Genomic DNA, 14,722 nt, shown 5'->3' on the forward strand with positions numbered 1-14,722 from the left:
ATGTCCCAGAGGCTGGATAATTCACCACCGCCTTCAGCTTGCTGGCTGAGGAGCGACAAAATCAGCGTGGGAGAGGGAATGATGAACGTGGGGAACGAGGGAGTCCGGAGATGGACCTTTCCGTGCAGCTAAGTGAACACGCTGCTGCTGGGAAAGGTGGCGCACGGGAAGGGAAAACGCAGCGGCTGAGAGCAGCCCTGTCCTCTCGCGGGGCTGTCACGGCGGCGCCGCTCGCTGAGGAGCGGCTGCAGCCCTTCTGTCCAGGGCGCTGAATAAATTCTGCCGGCAGCTTTCACTGCAAGTGTTGCTTTAGGCTGGTTTTGTCTTCCATCGGCCGCCGGACCGCGATGTCCCCGCCAAGCCCGGGCAGTGCCGATCCCGCAGGGCCGCGCTGATCCCGGCTGGGCGGAGCCGGGCCCGGCCGCCCCCGCCCGCCGCCGCCTCGGCCGCCGAGCCCCAACCCGCGGGTTCCAACCCCGGGCCCGGCACCGCCCCCGACACCGCCCCGGCACGCCCGAGGGGCAGGATCGGCCCGGAGCGGAGCGGAGCGGTGCTACCATGTTGTGCGGGGCTCCCTCGGCGGCCCGGCCCGCCACCGACGAGACGCAGCGGATCGCGGAGCAGGTGAGGGGCCGGGGCGCGCCCCGGGAGGGTCCCGCAGGCGGGGAAAGGCCCGCGCAGGGCCTGTCCGGGGCCCAGCGTGTGCTCGGCCATTGCTCTGCGCGGCTGAGCGCCGAGACACCGCCCCCCGGTGTAAAGATGGAAGGAATGGGGAATGCACGGAGCAGCCGCCGGCTCCCGGAGCTCTCCTTCTCTGTGCCCGCCTGGCGTGGCCCTGTTGACTCAGAGGGACCGTGGGCAGCGCTGGGTGCGCGGGGAAGCGCGACAAAGCCATGGCCTTGAGCTCGGGGAACGAGCTCCTGTGCTTTTTACAGAATCTGAACCGCGTGCATACGTTTGGGGTTTTGGGTTTTTGTTGTTTGTCTGGGAAAGGGGGGATTGTTTGGGTGGCTTTTTTGGTGTTGTGGTTTTTTTTTTTTTTTTTTTTCCCGAGGGGGTGAAACGTGGAATAAGCAAGAAAGCTTCTTCGCTGCTTCTGCTTTTCCCCAACACAGAATTCAGCTCCAACCTGCTCCAAATCCTGATACTACTTACAGTGCCTGAGATTACCACTCATGTTATTGGAGCACATGCTTTTACTCTAAAAATGCCATCGTGCAACTAAGTTCTTTCAAAGCACACGTTCTTCTTTTTGTCATGGAAACTCAAGTTCCTTCTGCTTTTTGGCTTTGTCGGCTAGGATGTGGTGAGCTAGAGAGCAAAGCTTGCAAAAACAAAGGATGCGCTCCAGCTTCTGACACTTTGTCATTGCCTGGGCCTTGCTCTCCTGGCAAGAGGAGTTCCCAAACACATACAGAGCATCCAAAGGCACAGCAGATACTGAAATTAACATTTACCTTGTACAGTCTAAGGATTCTGTGTTTTAGGAAAAAGGAGAATGTGCATCTCCTAAGCATCAGCCTGAGTTTTCAGTAATAAGCACATGATTGAGAATTGCTGAGAGTTGTAATTATTGCTTTGATCTGAAAAGACCTACATGTCGTGTTAAAGGTAATGCAGATATGCAATTAACATGGGCTTAAAACTAGGTTCGAAATCCTGACTTTCTGTTCTGTAGCACACTGCAGTGGTTTGGTAATTCAAAAACAAAAACCTGTTGGATTCAGAAATGAACAGAATTAACCAAAAAACTCGTGTTTTCATTTAAATCACCTAAATAGTTTAAAGTTTAGCCAGCTTGGTTTGACTGCCAGTTTAAATTATTTCCTTTAATGAAATACATGTGGGAAAACCCAAACTTGAAACTTGCCCATGCACTCATATCCTCATCTGGACACTGCTGGAGAAAACACTAGTTTTGTTAAATCGAGGTAGCCTTCTCAAATCATTTTATTTGCTTAAAGTCAGGTCTTTGTGGAGATTTATTAGAGCCTACCAGTTTGCTTGCCATAAACATATTCCCTGTTCCTGCTTTTCCAGTTCTTGCCTTCATTTTACAGTTTCATAAGAATCCTTGTGATGGCCAAATGTTCAGTTTTGTGACCCACAGCGGGTGTAGTGTCACACGGGGCAGAAAGGCTTCCTTTGGCAGTGTCTGGCTTAGGAATCCCATAGGAACAGCCTCCTCACGGCAAGGATTTCCACCCAGGCCTGTTCAGCTTTGGCTCCTCACTGGTAATTGTGGCAGAGCTTATCCAGGGTGATTGTGAACCATCTGCTTTTTAGTTAACTGCTCTGGCAGTGCATGGCAAACAGGCCATGCAGGGCAGTGGAGAGTCTTCAGGGCATGATCATTTCCAGCCCTGTGACTGAATCATGGATTGGTTGGGTGGGAAGGGACTGCACCTCCTGCCTGAGCACAGAGTCAGCATCCTCAGACTGCTCAGAGCTTTGTCCTGTCAGTCTTGAAAATTTCCAAGGATGGAAACTGCGCAGCTTCTCTGAACACTCCTGCTGTAGTGCAGTCCTCAGGGGAAATGTTTCTCTTTATATCCAGTCTGAACCTCCAGTTTCAGTTTATGACCACTCTGTCTCATTCTTCTGCCATGTGGAAAGTTTCATCCCTGTAAAGACCCTGGCTTCTTGTAGGTACTGGAAAGTTTTCTTCAAAGCCTTCTCTTCCCTGGGCTGAGCAAGCTCATTTTCTTCCTCTTCTAACAGCACAAGTGCTCCAGCCATCCTGGTGTGCTCATGGAGTGCTCCTGGTGATCCTTCACTGGGCTCACTGCAGTTCATTGCTGTCTGGCTTGTACTGGGGGCCCAGAACTGGGCACAGGATTCCACATTTTCTAACAAAGGCCGAGTAAAGGGTAATAATAATCACTTGCCTGTCTTCTGGCTAGGCTCCTGCTGATGCAGCCCAGTATGCCATTAACTTTGCTACCACTAGGACACAGTGCTGGTTCCTGTCCTCCAGGACTCCCAAATCCAGACTGAGATCAAGAACCAGGTCTTTGGGAGAGTATTTCTGTCTGGGATCTCCCTCTCCACCCTGACTCAGGATGGTGGTTTGTCACATGCTGTGGTGACTCACTGCCACAAACACCATGACAAGCTTGCAGCTGCAGGACTCTGAGCCATCTGTACCCAGGGTCCAGTGTTCAGCTTGGTGGTGGAAATACAAAATGTGCTGAGCTGGAGTGATTTAGTGACCTCAGAAACCAAGCTGCCCAGTGCCTAGGATTGCTAATGGAGTACAGGACAGGAACCAGGAGAAGGGGAGGAGGCAGGACTGAATTATGGTGCTTTCTGGGGCTGTGCCCTTCAGTGCATCTTAGAATGCATCTTGGATTTCCATATGGCAAAGAACAAACAGGAAAGTGTTCAAAGATTATTATCTTGCATGTGACATACTGATCATAATCTGGAGGAAGTGTAGAGGTATGGCCTCCAAGAAAAGATAAAAAGCATGGACACAGCTCTCAGGATGGTCACTGAAAAGGCACCAGAGTTCTGGGAGTTGGAGAGGTGGGAGAACACAGCCCATTGCAGGAATGGTTCTTCTGTTCCTGCTTCACCTACAGCACCTGACCAGTGGCAAGTTGGCACTTGTTTTTCCCCAAGGAAGCCTGTGGGATTTAGGCAGGAGTGCAGATGTATCTATTTTCCTTGAATTTAGGAAGAAGGAGAAGTACACCATATAGCTGGAGGATCTACTCAATGCTGGTACTACTGCCTTGGGAATGAAGGGAGGGCTATGCAATGATGCATGCAGGAGGTGCAGCCTGGAGCAGACAAGGACTTCCAAGCAAGGACTCCAAGACTAACTCCTCTTGCCCTGCAAAACAAAAGCTGAAATCTGCTTTCCTGACCAAGAATTTTCCATACAGCCACAATGTGCTAGAGTGCCCAGTGCAGGAAAGAAGAGCTGCATCTCAGGAGTTCATGGCTCCCCTCTTGGGTACTGGACAGGTTACTTTGACTTCTTGAGCACTGTTTTTCAGTTTGAAAACACAGATTCCAGCAGACATGCTGAAAGAACTGTCAAGTGTTTTCCAGACTTGGTGTTAGCCTGTTGTGACTGACTCCCACCTCTGACTCAGCTTTGCCACCTCTCTAGATTCCTGGTACTGCTTTCACACAAAACTTAACATGATTCATTTTGATCTTTTAATGTCTTGGAAAAGTGGGAACTCTGTGTCTGGGAATTCAGCAGCAGTGAACTGTAAGCTTTAAGTCCTAAATACGTGAATCTTGCAACAGTCTTAAAGAACCTATTGTTTCCTTAAGGTAAAAGCTCAGCTAGAAGAAAAAGAAGGGAAGACCTTTGATGTCTTCAATGCAGTGGAGTTTAAAACTCAGTTGGTTGCTGGAACAAACTACTTCATCAAGGTAGAGCAACAACAAGCTGGGTTGTTTCTTTTCTATTAATGTGTATAATCTTTGGAATGGTGGGTTTTTTCCTTTTCTTAACTAGAAGAGAATGCTTATGATTTGACCTTTATAAGAAAAAAAAATTGTGCATTAAAAAGCTACAAATATCCACCTCCCAGCCCCTCTTCCTATCTGTTAAATAGAGAGATCCTCTTTTCTCCATTTTCATGGGAAGATTAGTTGGTATTTCTGCAAAGTCACGGCTCCTAGTCTGGTTTAAAACAAGCAATGGTTTTTCTTACTGCCTGTCTGCTGCTCCATCCTCAAACCAGCCCAGCCTCTGCCACCCCTCCTGCTGCAGGCTGCTCCCCCAGCAGAGATCTCACTGGGTTTCATGCTTTGCAGGTCCATGTTGGGAATGAGGAGTTCATGCACCTGCGGGTATTCAAGAGCCTCCCCCATGAGAATGAGCAGCTGAGCCTCCACAGTTACCAGGGCAGCAAGACAAAGCATGATGAACTGGCTTATTTCTAGCAACCTTCTCTGCTGTGTTTCCCTAGCTGGTTCTTATGTACATTTTCTACAGGCTGCAAAATGTTGATTCCTGTGCCAACAAAGGCAGAAAAAAGTGTCTTTTTAGCATCATGGTGGAAAAATCAATTTCTTTTATGCCATTCCCTTCCTGTGCAATCTCCAAACCTGAGAGTCACAGAGCTCTCCTATTACCTGCACTAATGTAAATCCTACTTTTATTGCAACTTAACTTAGGCTTTAGTGCAACTTAACAAGAATACTGTGGCTGAGTCCTGTTTGTGGACTTCCTTGGTCTGGAAATCAAAAGGGGAATGACACCAGCACTCATATATTTGCAGCAAGGAACAAGAGGAAAGCCTCAGTCTTTTCTGTGCTGTTTTGCAACTGTGAATATATGTGTAGATTTAAATTGTACTTTGTATTTTATGGGCAAAGACCTGATGAGAGACTTGAGTGGAAGCAATTCTGTAAGGAAGAGGCTTAGAGTAGTTTGAAACAAACATTCCCTTGGTAATCACGCTCATCCTCTTGCAGCAGTAACATGTAATGTCCCATAGAGGGTGTGTGAGTTTAAAATACCAAACCAGCTTGATTGTGTTCTCGGTCCTATGGAAAAGTCCTGGAAAGGAACTTAAGCTGGATGAGCATTTCTGCATTTAAAACAATAAACATTTCTTTTGACTTGAGATTGCATCTTTGACTGGTGCTTTAGTGTTCTCTTCACTGGTTTTCACCATTGATTATTATCTTGCTCCGCTTTTTTTCCTTAAGTGTTTTTTATATTCCAGATAAGGTTATGTTTATTCTATGTCTTAATTAGAAAAACTTTATTTTAGTCTTGTGACAGACATGAAAGATAACAAGACCTCTGCAGGTATATCAACAGCAAAAGGAAAATATGGACAATAGCTTTCCAAAATTATTTTATTTACTGTCATGGGCAGAATCCCCATAGGATTTGCAGAGGTGAGGCACTGCAACACATCATGTCTTAGAAGTAGGTCAGAGGGTCATCTCTGGTTTTGCCAGTCTGAAAACCGACAAGGCTGGGACCTAGGTTCTCCTGAGGAAGACTCTGAAACACCTTTAAGTGGGCATATTCGGCATCAGAAAGTTGGACCTAGAAACCAAAAGAGCGGGGAAGTGAGGATCAAGGGCTCAAAGCAGGTTCAAACAAAAGGCTGTTCTTTACATTCTTGAAAGAACATCTTTTTTCAGGATCTTAATTTTAGATGTACCTTCATTTTTACTTCAACAGCTCTTATCCAAGTCTGGATAGTAACTGGTGGCAGAAACTATGTACACCTGTAGAAAACTCTATTAAAAACCCTCAGACTCAGGTGAAGGGGAAATGAGCAGAACTGCTTTGGTGTGGAAGCACCAGAAGATGCAACAGGAGAAGGTTTTGATGGTGTCCTATTTCAGTCACCAGGATGTCAGCACATTTGCTCACAGCCTCCTGACACGCTCGTCAAGAGACAATGAGGAAACCTCCATGGCTTGGGGGTGGGACACAGTGCAGACACAATGTCAGCTCCCAAAGGGTACAGAAACATCTAATACATAAAGACCAGAACATGGTCCTGAGAAGCAATGACAACCTGAAAGCCAGGATCCCTGGTCTGCAGAGTTATTCCAAACACATCCATGCCTGAACAGGGAACCTGACATATCCCGGTGCTTATGGGAGTGCCTACAATAAATACTCTTCCAAAGAAATTCACCTTCCCCCCTAGAAAGTCCTCACATGAAGACTTGGTAGGAAGCTGTAAAATTTCATTTTTACAGAGCCAAGTACAACAAGTGCTAAGCTCTCCCTTGGTGAGGGACATGGAAACTTTAATGCCTTTGGCTCCAAGAGGTTTTTGCATGCTTTCTGGTGGCTGCAGTGGGGCACTATGCTTGGTCTGGGTTGCAGCTCAGCTGTAAGTCTGCTGGTAAAAGATCAGTGAGGTGGAAGATTCAGAAATATAAAAGAATGAATCATGTGCCAGAGTTTGTTCCATTTAATGCTAGAATGAATCTTGTGCCAGAGTTTGTTCCATTTAATGCTAAAATGAGGAACTGTTTTCCATCACTGGTAAAATTGGGAAAGAAGAGACAAATCATCAATTTCCAGTGTTACAAATGGATTTCTTCCAAGTTCAGTAATCAATCTTTGTTTCTGAGTTAAGAGTTCTTTTAAGGAAGCACCTGGGAAAGAAGGTTTGGCAGCATCTGTCCTTCCTGGTATCAACTAAGTATGAGAAGTGTGGAGCTAATGCTCACAGTGTCTCTCTGCAGAATTATGCTCCCCCAAACATTACAGGCCAATTCCTCTAATAAAAGAATTATTCCAAGTCCCTTGGAATATGACATACCCTGTCAGGCACATGCCCACACACACGTGAGGTTTCAGCAGTCACAGGCCATGTCTGCTCTGCTCCAGAAGGCCAGCCTGCTGCTCAGCACTGCTTGCTGGCCTTCAGATGAAAAATACACTCAGCCATTTCTTCTCTGCTGCTTCACAGAAAGCTGCTCACATCCATTGGTATGGATTTCCAGTAGAGGAGGAATGGTGCTATCAGAGGGCTCCAAATTAAGCATTACCCAATTTTTCCTCTGCATCAGAGAGGGGGTTTTGAAAATACAGAAAGAACCAGCAGGCAGGCTGTACCTCTGCAGCATCTGACACAGAACCAAAACATCAACACACCTGCTTGCATGCAAAACTAGTCAGCAAATGTGTGCACTGCATAACAAAATTGACTCTATCTTCCCATCAGTTCCTTAAGCTGACTTCAATTTCATCCCAACAAACACAACTGAAGGACTCAGATACTATTTTGCCTTGAAAGGAAACAGGAGACCAGTTACACTCATTGAAATAATTTGAGTTGGGAAGGCAATCTATAGTCCTTGAGGGAGATGATCCCAAGAAGCTTACCAGTCACATCTGAAAAAACACAGCACATGTTTTATAGTATTTATATTCCTGCTTACAGTAGTGCCAAACAGAAGAATTTTATAAGCATTTGGAGGTAGTCCCAACTTCTGTTACTCAGTTTCCTATTATGTTTGTTCTCTTTCTAGCTGTAAGCCACTCTGCAAGTCACCTGTATCATTTAATTCCAAAACACTCCCTCCTACAATATATACAAACCTTAATAAAGTATATTGTCCCAGCAACCACTTGAGTCTTATATTCTATGGCTGTAAAGACAGCACAGTTCATGTTTGTCTGGCTTTCAAACTGTGGCTTCACCTATAAAAAGAAAGGGAAAAATGATTGGCAGGTTGATACTTAGGGATTTATTTCACATATACCACTCCAATTTTCATCCTTTCACACATACTCCCTTAACGAAACTCCACAAAGTGACTGAGGGTGCCCTCAACCCCTCGTCCAAATCATCAATAAAGATATTAATCAGAGCTGGCCCCAACCCAGGTGGAGCCCTGGGTGCACCACCTCTGACCAGCCAGATGTAACCACCTCTCCCTGGGCCCAGCCATCCAGCCAGTTTTTTCACCCAGTGAGCAGTGCACCTGTCCAGGCTTCTTCAGTAGAATGCTGTAGGAACTGGAGTCTGAGGCTTTACTAAGGTCCAGGGAAACAACATCCACAGCCTTTCCCTTATCCACTCAGCATGTCATGGAAAGAGATCAGGTTGGTCAAGCAGAACCTGCCTTGCATGAACCCATCCTGGCTGGACTTGAATCCCTGGTTACCCTGCACACACTGTGTGATGGCACTCAGGATGAGCTGTTCCTTGACCTTCCCTGGCACTGAGCTCAGCCTGACAGGTCTGTAGTTCCCTGGATCTTCCTTCCTACCATTCTTGTAGATGTTCTTTTAGAGAGGCATCAAATTAGCCAAACTCCAATTGTGTGAGACCTCCCTGGTTCACCAGAACCACTGGTAAATCATGGACAGTGGCTTGGAGAGTTCTTCCATGAGCTCCCTCAGTACCCTCAGGTGGATTCCATCCAGCCCCATAGATTTACACATGGAGAAGCAGGTCACTGTTTCCTGCTGGATTGTGGGAGCTTCATTGTGTTCCTTGTCTCTGTCTTCCAGTTCAGGGAGCTAGTACCCTTAGGACAACTGCTCTGACTATTAATGATTGAGATTAAGAAGGGTTTAAGTACCTCAGCCTTTTCTATATTTTTTGTGGCCATGACTTCCCCAACATCCAGCAAATGGTGGAGATTCTCCTTAGCCCTCTTTTTGTTGCTTATGTATTCTTAAGAACACTTTTTGTCATTGCTTTTGGCAGTGACCAGAGTTAAGTTCTAATAGGGGTTTTGCCTTTCTGACTTTCTGCATAACCTCGCAACACCTTTATAATCCTCCTGAATTGCCTGCCCCATCTTCCAAAGCTTATAAACTCTATTTTTTACCCTGGGTTCCAGCCAAAACCCTCTGTTCAGCCAGTCTAGTCTTCTTCCCCACCAGCTTGTCTTTTGGCACATAGGGACACCCTACTCTTGCACCTTTAGGACTTCCTTCTTGAAGAATGCCCAGGCTTCCTGGATCTCTTTGCCCTTCAGGACTGCCTCCCAAGGGACTCTTTCAACCAGTCTGCTAAACAGGCCAAAGTCTTCCCTCTCGAAGTCCAAGGCAGTGGTTTTGCTGTTGCTCTTCCTTACTTCTCCAATAATTTAAAACTCTCCCATTTCATGATCACTGCATGACGACCACACAGAAAGCAGAGACAGTCTCTCCTACGCTGGGTGACACAGTGCCCCTCTGCACATGACACCCACACTGATGACTGGGTGCATTACTGAGTTTGGGCAGAGGAGCAGTGTCAGTGCCAGCCTCCTCAGGCTGCCCTGGGCCAGGCCAGCAGTACCTCAGCACTTCTCACCACCCACCTGTTTCACAAGAACCCACTGAATTAATTAACTTTCCCAGCACAAGCACCTACAGCTGGCTGCCACTCCCATGACATTCCTTCCTAGCAGGAAGGCCACAGAAAGCACCCAAGAAACATCCAGATCTTTTCCAAAGAGCCAGAAATTATCATCCTATTCAGCTTCCTCATGATCTTTTACCCTGCTCTTCTGCTGAGTAGCTTTCACAGGATTTCTATCCCCAGGAACAGACAACTATACTTTCAGCTGAGGAGCTGCTAACTCTTGCAAACCAGGGAAATTTTAATTCCCAACAACCTTCCAGCTGACTGGGGCAGGGGCCTCCTAGAATGCGCCTAAGTAGCAACTTTTGGTGCATTATATTCCTCTCTCAGAATAAAACAAAACAAAGCCACCTCTCTCCAGTTTTGCTCTCTCTCCTCTGGACACTGTATCCCCCACTTGTTACTTACAGACTAAGCCATAAGTAAAATCAAGAAGGCAAACAGCTTCTTAATCCTCAGGTGAAAAAATTTAACATTCCTAAGCTCTTATCTAACAGCATCCTAAATCCAAAACATTCCTCAGTTTTGGGCAACAGCTGTAAAACAGGGAGACCAAGTAAATAACATTTCTCAGCTCACTAATGATGGCTAGAGACAAGGCAGAGGTATAAGTAAATAATTGTGTAATCCCATGAGCAGACAGACCTTGAGCATCACAAGTTCTGCAAACGCTCTTCACAACTTCACTGAAATCATAGGAATTGCTTCTCTGCTCAGCAGAGCATAAAAGCCCCCAGAATTGCTTCATGAAATGGTGACACTTATGCTGGAAGGATTTCCCCAACATAAGGTTTCCATAAGTATATTTTCCATAGACAACTGTACCAAAGCCTCTGCAGAGGGGGAAAGGACCAGGAAGTGTTCTCTCTCCTGCTCTCAGCACAGGGCAGAAATTTCACCTTGAAGAAAATAAAGAGCAAAGAACAATCTGCTTTCATTTTCCTGAAGCTACTGAGAACAAAAGAACACTAAAATTAGGATCAGCCCTTTTCTGGAATCAAACAGAAACTTTGCACTATCCACATTTCAGATTCCATACATGCCCTGTACTCCGGGGACATTAACACTGCCTGAAACCAGCATTCACATTTTCAAGTGCCTGTTTGCTCACAGACACCCAAGTGCTGTGGTTTCACCTCCAATACACACTGCAAGACTTCTGATGACCCATAAATAACACAGTCCAGCATTGAAAACGAAGCTCAGTATCTAGTGTGGTGCTTGAGGCATTTCACAGACTCAAATTAATTTTCACAGCCCTCAGCTGGCCCCATCTTAAACATGAGGAAACAAAAATGGCAAATACACAAAGGTGCTACAAGTCCCTTGCTAAGGTCTCCCCTCCATATGTAAAAGGGAATTTCTGATCTCTGCAAGTGCTGCTCCTTCAAACATTCCTGCCAGCATAGAAGGAGGAGTTGTACTGCTCCCAAGTAATTTAGTTAGTGGCCCCCAAACAACGGTAGATCATCCATTTCTGCTCTGCAGTAAATCATCTCTGACTAACCAGTTACCCCAAACTCCAGCCCTCCCTCATGTACATGTCCCCAGCTCTGGTGACCCCAAGCTGTGACTGATCAATAAAGCCCTATAATGGAAGAAGGCTCAGAGGAGCTGGGGAAGGGTGACTTTCCACCCATGAAACTCAGGGAATAATGCAGGGTGTGACTGACCACAGCTTTTGCAAATGAGCTGACTTTATCTCAACATAAAGGTTGACCACAGGGTGTTTTTGATAAATAGCTCTGTCAATGGAAGGGATCATGTGGTGGTGCAACTCCTCGAGTTCAGTAAGAGAAAGCGAACACGCACCTGAGTTAGCCAGACCAGCATGTGGAGAGTGAACACATGGCTCTGCCCAACCCCGAGTATAAAAACTAAATGGTTGGACAAAAGAATTTTGAAGAAAACTGCTGGCTAGAGCTGACTTCAACCCACATCCCCCTTCCCAGTCACTGAGGATGCCCAGTGTGGTGACAGAGGGTGTTGTACACCAGGAGTGCAGAACACGCTGGTATCCTCAGAGAACTGGGATTGCAGTCGCTACATTTTGCTAAGAGTAACTTAGACCTGTATCAACTTACCAGCATATTTGTATCTCTGCTAAATCAGACACACGGAGTGACATGGAGTATCTTCTAATCAGTAAACTGGATGTTAAAGTTATCCCCTCCACTGGTGGAGTACCAAAAAGAGTCCTGTCAGAATACTGGGCTGCCTGGTCTCAGCTGCAAGATCGTGGAAGACATGGCATGATGCTGGTGCAAACTCTGTCCTCGGTGGCACAGCAAAGGAGAGAGCTGGGAGCCCTGCACATCAGGTGTAGTGAGTGTGCTGCAGTATTGGCCAATACATTGAGCCCTGCTACTTCCTAGTTTTGTTTCCTCAAAGAGTGCTTGAGTGCAAGTGCCAAAGGGACAAGAGCTCGTCTTTCAGAGTCAGAAGGGTGAAGATGATTTGGTGAGTGGGTGGGAACCCCTTTCATTCCTCAGGATGCATTTTATACTTTCATTAAAAAGAGCTGCTACACTGCAGGGCATTAGAGGATCACGTCTGTGTGAGGTGCTGCTCACACAGCTGCTCCAGTTCAGGACCACTGCCTGTAACCAACCACCTGGCAACTGGGCTCACTTAGTGCCCTGCCTTGTGCAAAGCTCATCTTGCCCCAGCAGCAGCCCCTGTATCACAGCTGTGACTCTAGAAAACACATAATGCCAGCAGGGAACACACAATTTAAAAGCTTTGTCCTGCGTATATAATTCTTTACTGCATACTAGCATGTGGTTTGTCCTATGCAGTCCTTCAACTGAGGAATGAACTCTGCCAGGTACAACCTTTTTCCTTCCAATATGCCACCTCTCATTTCAAACAAGTGACCTCACTGCTGGCATAGCAGAGCTGGGCTTGGAACTTCACACAGACATTAACTGAAGGTAGCCAGTACCATGCTTGGCCATGGAAAAAGAGGAGACAGAGAAGTGGTTTGTCTCAGTCTTACCAAGGCACTTCCTACATAGAATGCTAAGAAAACACTGCCAATCAAGGGGATTCCCACTTTCAGCATAAGATTCTGGCTCAGTCTCCCAGGCTTTACACAAGCTTCAGGAATAGCCTCTTTGCACACAAGTAACTTAATCTAGAGAGAGGGTGCAACTCACCTGGTTAACAAGCTGCTGAACTTCTGGAGTAGCAGGCTTGGTGTCAGATAAGCCCCCAGGCATCATGGTGGCAGGTGACTTCTCTGAAATGATGAGTGGCTCTGAAGAGGGAAGTTCAGCGCAGTCTGAGCAGAGTCCCCAGGCATCTCACATATATACACACACACACATGTGTCATGGAACCATGTGACCTGCAACACACGGAGCCTACCATTACTGATCTGGAAAAGGAGACAAAAGGGGAAAAGGGGGAGAAAAGCAATGTAAAGCACTGACAATATTATTAATAAATGTAAAAAGCACTTAAAGAAGTGTTTATGGTCTTCACATCCAAAAGAAAAGCAAACATCAGCCTCCAGTCACCCGCATCTTAAAGAGAGTTAGTTTGAGCTGCAGCTGGAACCTCTTGCCTCCCCACCCATGTGCAGATGACTAGGCTGAGTTCTTGTGAAACATATCAAAGACACACCCAGTATTTCCCAACACCTTTACTGATCAAAGGAAAGGATGCAGCACTTTCCTTAGCATAGGTCCTGTTTAACTTGAAATTTTAATCTCTCAATATCCTTCTAAGAGGGGAAACAGGAGCAGACAGCATCTTACATTCAGTGACTTGACTTTCCTCTGCCTGACCAAAAAGCTGCCAGGGTAAACACCAACATCAGAAGTAGAAAATAATTCAATCCCAGATTCAGGTAAGTACTGAAAATAAGGCATTTCTGCTTCATTCCCATCAAACCAAGAACTGCATTCAGCAATCATAATACCAACTGAATGTGCAATAAAATCTGCTTTCTAACTCTAGTGCCAATTTCCTGGAAGACAAAGTACAATCAAAAAACACAAAAGCTGTCCTATTTTCAATTATGCTGTTGAAACAGATCACATGAGAACATATAGTCAGAAGTATTCATTCTGCAGTTACAGTGCCATGGCACACTCACACTCACAAATGTGAATGTACAAAGCTCAAATCCAACTGGGGGAAGGTTAATAACTGCTAACAGCCCTCCCTGGGAAGGGAGAACTAACATTTCAAGACCACAGATGAAATTACTCCCTGTCAATATTCCTGCCATCCCCCTCAGCAGCAAATAAGAGGAATGTTGTTCCAGCGTGAGGACCAGAGAAGCAGCAGCAGACCAGACACTTTTTAGTCTGTGGGGGCAGGTACATGGGAGCAGATGAAATGAGAATATGTGCTGCACACAGGCAATGGGCATTTCTGCTAGGATCAGTATTAGGGAATTTGCTAGGAAGAGGTGGGTTTACGGCCATATCAACAAACTTATCTGTGTCCTACCCATACTACTGAACCTCCTCCTTAGAGATAACAAATTATGCAAGACACTGTAAAAAGTACTTCAGATCTGACTTCGAGGCCTGGTTTTGGTACAAAGCCCCTGAGATTGAGAAACTGGGGCTGTAGGGGCCCTACGCTCAGCAGTATTGATGAGTATTACAGCATGTTACTGAAAAAGATATTGCAGAATTTTCCAGACTTGAGCAGCAGTGCTGTGGAAGTGGACAAAAAGCATTTGAGGAAAATTCATTGTCCTGAGACAGTATTTTTGTGAACAGAAAAAAATCCTTCCAATACTCAGGAATAAAGGGAGTGGCAGCTGTTAAAACTGGAATTCTGCCACTTTCAACAACTTCTCTCCAGATGAGGAGTTCCTCAGAGTCCTATTCATGGAGCTGATGACAACTCAAACCTTCTTTTACATAAGACCCTGCTGATTCACTCAAATG

General features: G+C 46.0%; 2 protein-coding genes across 2 annotated transcripts; one reads left to right on the forward strand and one right to left on the reverse strand.

The window, feature by feature from the left end:
• Positions 1–237: 237 nt before the first annotated feature.
• Positions 238–5,594, forward strand: LOC128784682 (cystatin-B-like). Its single transcript, XM_053936505.1, has 3 exons — positions 238–624; positions 4,291–4,392; positions 4,780–5,594. Exons 1-3 carry the CDS (start codon positions 559–561, stop codon positions 4,906–4,908), a joined length of 297 nt encoding a protein of 98 aa, XP_053792480.1. The 5' UTR covers positions 238–558; the 3' UTR covers positions 4,909–5,594.
• A 224-nt stretch (positions 5,595–5,818) lies between these two features.
• LOC128784542 (cystatin-A-like) lies at positions 5,819–14,437 on the reverse strand. Its single transcript, XM_053936245.1, has 3 exons — positions 12,971–14,437; positions 8,051–8,152; positions 5,819–6,028 (listed from the first exon to the last, which is right to left on the reverse strand). The coding sequence occupies exons 1-3, from the start codon at positions 13,034–13,036 to the stop codon at positions 5,900–5,902; spliced, it is 297 nt and encodes a 98-aa protein (XP_053792220.1). The 5' UTR covers positions 13,037–14,437; the 3' UTR covers positions 5,819–5,899.
• Between the last annotated feature and the right edge of the window lie 285 nt (positions 14,438–14,722).

This window comes from Vidua chalybeata, chromosome 2 (genome assembly GCF_026979565.1).
Source record: "Vidua chalybeata isolate OUT-0048 chromosome 2, bVidCha1 merged haplotype, whole genome shotgun sequence".
In the NCBI taxonomy this organism is placed as follows: domain Eukaryota; kingdom Metazoa; phylum Chordata; class Aves; order Passeriformes; family Viduidae; genus Vidua; species Vidua chalybeata.

Coding starts and splice junctions, on each gene's coding strand:
- LOC128784682 (XM_053936505.1), top strand. CDS start 559: ATGTTGTGCGGGGCTCCCTCGGCGGCCCGGCCCGCCACCGACGAGACG. Junction 625..4,290: donor CGCAGCGGATCGCGGAGCAG/GTGAGGGGCCGG, acceptor TGTTTCCTTAAG/GTAAAAGCTCAGCTAGAAGA. Junction 4,393..4,779: donor GAACAAACTACTTCATCAAG/GTAGAGCAACAA, acceptor CATGCTTTGCAG/GTCCATGTTGGGAATGAGGA.
- LOC128784542 (XM_053936245.1), bottom strand. CDS start 13,036: ATGATGCCTGGGGGCTTATCTGACACCAAGCCTGCTACTCCAGAAGTT. Junction 8,153..12,970: donor TTCAGCAGCTTGTTAACCAG/GTGAGTTGCACC, acceptor TTCTTTTTATAG/GTGAAGCCACAGTTTGAAAG. Junction 6,029..8,050: donor GGACAATATACTTTATTAAG/GTTTGTATATAT, acceptor TTTGGTTTCTAG/GTCCAACTTTCTGATGCCGA.